The sequence below is a fragment of the Mustela erminea genome, chromosome 5 (assembly GCF_009829155.1).
Source record: "Mustela erminea isolate mMusErm1 chromosome 5, mMusErm1.Pri, whole genome shotgun sequence".
NCBI classification, from domain to species: Eukaryota; Metazoa; Chordata; class Mammalia; order Carnivora; family Mustelidae; genus Mustela; species Mustela erminea.
In genome coordinates this window covers 31065550-31070698 of record NC_045618.1, presented here as the reverse complement: position 1 = coordinate 31070698, position 5149 = coordinate 31065550, and the positions used below count along the sequence as shown (strand labels likewise).

General features: G+C 48.6%; 1 protein-coding gene across 1 annotated transcript; it reads left to right on the top strand.

Moving 5' to 3' along the window:
* Positions 1 to 3249: 3249 nt before the first annotated feature.
* Positions 3250 to 4450, top strand: LOC116590542 (malate dehydrogenase, mitochondrial-like). Its single transcript, XM_032342438.1, has one exon. It carries the CDS (start codon positions 3282 to 3284, stop codon positions 4296 to 4298), a length of 1017 nt encoding a protein of 338 aa, XP_032198329.1. The 5' UTR covers positions 3250 to 3281; the 3' UTR covers positions 4299 to 4450.
* Positions 4451 to 5149: the final 699 nt, after the last annotated feature.

Here is a 5149-nt window from a genome sequence, read left to right as displayed (position 1 = left end):
CCTGCCTGGAGAGGTGGCGCCACTGGGTCCAGGTCTCCAAGGTCTTGGGTGTGACCGAGGCTAGTGAGCAGCAGACAGAACATACCTCTCAAACCTGCCTAATTAACCCACAGCCACCCCCACTGTGGAGGAAGCACGAGTCTGGGGACTGAGAGATTGCTCCATTCTCACGATTCTCAGCTCCGGGACAAGGTCTCTCAGGCACGTGAGTGGGAGGCTCCCGTGGCCCGGAGGGCACAGACGATAGCAGACACACCTGCAAAACACACGCCTGGCTGCAAGCACGCATGGACTTGGCTGGGGTGCCAATCCACCTGAACACACCTGGCAAACTCACGCACACATATACTGCATCGCTCCAGGCTTACACTTGCCCATGGGCACCTACCCACCTAGAGTGGGCGCCCTCTTCCCGCCACCCCACCCCACCCCCCGCCACAGCCATCTACCCACACCTCCAGGACCAGCACCTGATATGCACACCTGTGCCTACCGCCACTCTGCACTCGCCCACCAGTACTCTTGGGCCACCCCAGGACCTACATCTTGTGGACCCATACCCTGCCCTGTCCACTTTGGAGGCTCAGAGGACATTAGGGTTATACCAGGACTTTGGAGATGAACCCCAGGCAAAGCCCAGGAATAACTTGGGCTTTGGGATCTGGCGCTGAGTAGCCAATGACTTCTGTTCTCAGCAATCCTACCAATTCATTCATTCACTTATCCATTCCCACATGTTTTTATTACCAAGTGTTGTTTCCAATCATTGTGGGAAAGAAATGTTATTGAATAAATAATGTCGAAAAAAATTAGATGCTTACCTCCTTCCTAATGCCAAAATAATTCAAATGGATCTAAAATTTAAATATTGGCCATAAGACCCCACCAGAAGAAAACAAGCAACTGATTTTTTAAAATAATCTGAAAGTGGAGAAAGCCTTTTTATTTTATTTTAGATTTTTATTTATTTGACACACAGAGAGAGATCACAAGTAGGCAGAGAGGCACGTAGAGAGAGAAGGGGAAGCAGGCTCCCCGTTGAGCAGAGAGCGCAATGTGGGATTCGATCCCAGGACACGGGGATCATGACCTGAGCTGAAGGCAGAGGCTTAACCCACTGAGCCACCCAGGTGCCCCTAGGAGAAAGCCTTTTTAAATTGGACCCAAGCCCAAAAGATATAAAAGAAAAGATTGATTTTACTACATAAAAATAAATAATTTCTGCCTTGAAAAGAATCATAAACAATGTCAAAAGACTTACAGTGAATGTGTGCTGGATATCTTCCATTTTGCCCCTCCAGGTCCCCCCTCTACCCTTCTCTACCCTGCTCTTTGTTGTGGGAAGCTGACTTGCAGAAGCCTTATTCATAGGCTCTCATGCCCTCTGGTTTCTAGCTGGGTTCATGGAATGGAAGTTGTAATGGAAGATGGGGGAATGTGTCCTTTCAGGCTTCCCTCCCCAGGCAGCTCTCTCCCTGGGGCTCAACCATTCCCTCCAGCAGCATCCTTTGGACAACTGAACTGCCCCTCAAGCCCCCTCGATTCCCTGCCTACACCCTTGAAAATAATCCCTGTATTAAACCTCAAATTAAACTGATTTAAGAATGCCCTCTGTTTCCTGCTGGAACCCTACATGACACCCGATAAAAGGTTAATTTCCTTAATATGCAAAGAGTTCCTACAGAAAACAATAATCTAATAAAAGTGAACAAAGAACATGAACTAGGAACAGAAGAGGAAAACACAACTGAATTTTAAACTATAAAGAGATGCCTGGCCTCACTTACATATAATAAGAGAAATATAACTTAAAATTAAAATGACAATTTTTCACCAGTTTGGCAAACATGAAATGCCTGATAACACTGTGTTGGCAAGAGTCTGAAAACAGGCACTCACATTCATTACTGTTGAAAGTGAATTTTAGTTAAAAAATAAACCTCTGGGGCACCTGAGTGGCTCAGTCAGTTAAGCATCTGCCTTCGCTCAGGTCATGATCCCAGGGTCCTGGGATCAGAGTCCCATGGTGGGCTCCCTACTCAGGGGGGAACCTGCTTCTCTTTCTTCCTCTATCCCTCCCCTCTGCTCATGGGCATTCTCAATCTCTCTCTCAAATAAATATTTTAAGAAAATACACCTCTAAAAAAGGAATTTGACAATATTTGTCAAAATTCTAAAGATAGGGGCACCTGGCTGGCTCAGTTGGTGGAGTGTGTGACTCTTGGGGTTATAAGTTTGAGCCCCACATCGGGTATAGCAATAACTTAAAAAAAAATCTTAAAAGAAAAAAAAAAGGTATACCTTTGACCCAGCAATGTCACTTCCAGAAATTCATCCTCCAGTTAAACTTACGCAAATGACAATATGTTCAAGGACTTATTATTATTTTTTTTGGCAGCATCCCATTAATCCCAATAATCTGGAAATGACTACGTAAATTATAATAGATCCATACAAAATGTTATGCATGCTATGGAAGATTCTCCAGGACAGTGTGTCTAGTTTTGTTACCATTTATGGTGGTTTTTTTTTAAGATTTTATTTATTTATTTGACAGAGACAGTGAGAGAGGGAACACAAGCAGGGGGAGTGGGAGAACAAGAAGCAGGCTTCCCACTGAGCAGGGAGCCCGACGTGGGGATCGATCCCAGAACCCTGGGATCATGACCTGAGCTGAAGGCGGATGCTTAATGACCGAGCCACCCAGGCGCCCCCCATATGTTTTTAAAAGCAGTGTACTAATATGTGCAGAGACTATCCTGCAAAGATGTATGAGAAAAAGTAAGGCTCTTCTCTAAAGAAGGCAATGCACATCTAGAGGACATGGGTTTGAGGGAGAATTCATCCTTTTGTAACTTTTGGATTTTGGACCCTGTTTATAGATTTCCTATTTTTTTAAAAAAAGGACTTTATGTTACATTGATTGAACATCTATTATGTACTAGGTGTTGTGGAGAGGAGGCAATAAAGAAGGTTAGTACAGTTCTCTTCTGGTCTCGTGGAATTTATAGTCTACTAACAAGACAGATACTAAAAACAATAACCAGGGGCGCCTAGGTGGCTCAGTGGGTTAAAACCTCTGCCTTCAGCTCAGGTCATGATCCCAGGGTCCTGGGATTGAGCCCCGTATTGGGCTCTCTGCTCAGCAGGGAGCCTGCTTCCTCCTCTCTCTCTCTGCCTGCCTCTCTGCCTACTTGTGATCTCTGTCTGTCAAATAAATAAAATCTTTAAAAAACAAAACAAGCCTTCGCCTGTCGTTCCGCTCCCCGCCCGCTCCAGCCATGTTCTCCGCCCTCGCCCGCCCTGCCGGCGCCGCTCTCCGCCGCAGCTTCAGCACCTCGGCCCAGAAAAATGCTAAAGTGGCCGTGCTGGGGGCTTCTGGAGGAATCGGGCAGCCCCTGGCGCTTCTCCTCAAGAACAGTCCCTTAGTGAGCCGCCTGACCCTCTACGATATCGCTCATACCCCCGGGGTGGCCGCAGATCTGAGCCACATCGAGACCAGAGTGACCGTGAAAGGCTACCTCGGACCTGAGCAGCTGCCGGATTGCCTGAAAGGCTGCGATGTGGTGGTTATCCCAGCCGGAGTCCCCAGAAAACCAGGCATGACCCGGGATGACCTGTTCAACACCAATGCCTCCATCGTGGCCACCCTGACCGCGGCCTGCGCCCAGCATTGCCCCGAGGCCATGATCTGCATCATTTCGAATCCGGTGAACTCCACCATCCCAATCGCGACAGAAGTTTTCAAGAAACACGGGGCATACAATCCCAATAAAATCTTCGGGGTGACGACCCTGGACATCGTCAGAGCCAACACGGTCATTGCGGAACTGAAGGGTCTGGATCCTGCGCGAGTCAATGTTCCGGTCATTGGCGGCCATGCCGGGAAGACCATCATCCCCCTGATCTCGCAGTGCACTCCCAAGGTGGACCTTCCCCAGGACCAGCTGACAGCCGTGACGGGGCGGATCCAGGAGGCCGGCACGGAGGTGGTGAAGGCCAAAGCTGGAGCAGGCTCGGCCACCCTGTCCATGGCGTATGCCGGAGCGCGGTTTGTCTTCTCCCTCGTGGATGCGATGAACGGAAAGGAAGGCGTCGTCGAGTGTTCCTTCGTGAAGTCCCAGGAAGCAGACTGCGGCTACTTCTCCACGCCGTTACTGCTGGGGAAAAAGGGCATCGAGAAGAATCTGGGCATCGGCAAGATCTCCCCTTTCGAAGAGAAGATGATAGCGGAAGCCATCCCCGAGCTGAAGGCGTCCATCAAGAAGGGCGAGGACTTCGTGAAGAGCATGAAGTGAGCGGGCGGCCCGCGGCGGTCCGTCGCCCTAACTCGTGAAAGCATCGTGTCTCTGTAAAGCCGTTTCCCGCCCCTGTGTTGGCGTCTGTTAAACACGAGTGTCGTGCTAGCGTCGTCCTCCCTGGACCGTCTCTGGGCGCATCAGTAAAAGCAGGCTTTGGTTTTCTTTTAAAAAACAAACAAACAAACAAACAAACAAAAACAAAACAATAACATACAAATAAATACCCAATTACAAATTATAATGAATGCTATGAAGAACCAAGGGTGTGGTGTGCCTGGGTGGTGCAGCTGGCTCGGTGTTCAACTCTTGGTCATGACCTCAGGAGACCCAGCCCAGTAATGGGCTCCACACTCGGTGCAGAGTCTACTTCAGATTTTCTCTTCCAACTTCTTCCTTCCCCACTGCCCTTCCTCCCTTTGCCTCCCCTTCTCCCGCATTGCCTCCTTCCCCCACACTCATGCTCTCTCTCTTTCTCTCCCTCTTTCTCTCTCTCTAAAATAAGCCTGGGGGCATCTGCTTTTGGTTCAGGTCATGATCCCGGGGTCCTGGGATCAAGTCCCACCATCAGACTCCCTGCTCAGCAGAGAGCCCGCTTCTCCCTCTCCCTCTGCTGTTCCCACCTGCTCTCACACTCGCTCTCGTTCTCTCTCTCATAAATAAATAAATAAAACTATAAATAAATAAATAAATAAATAAATAAATCTTTTTAAAAAGGGAGGGGATGCAAGGGACTATGAAGAGACAAATACAGACAATGACTTTAGCCGGGTTGATCAAGGCAGGCTTGTCAGAGGAGGTAGGGAGAATCAAGTCTATTCCTAAATGTCAAGTTGGAACGTTTGGTCCAA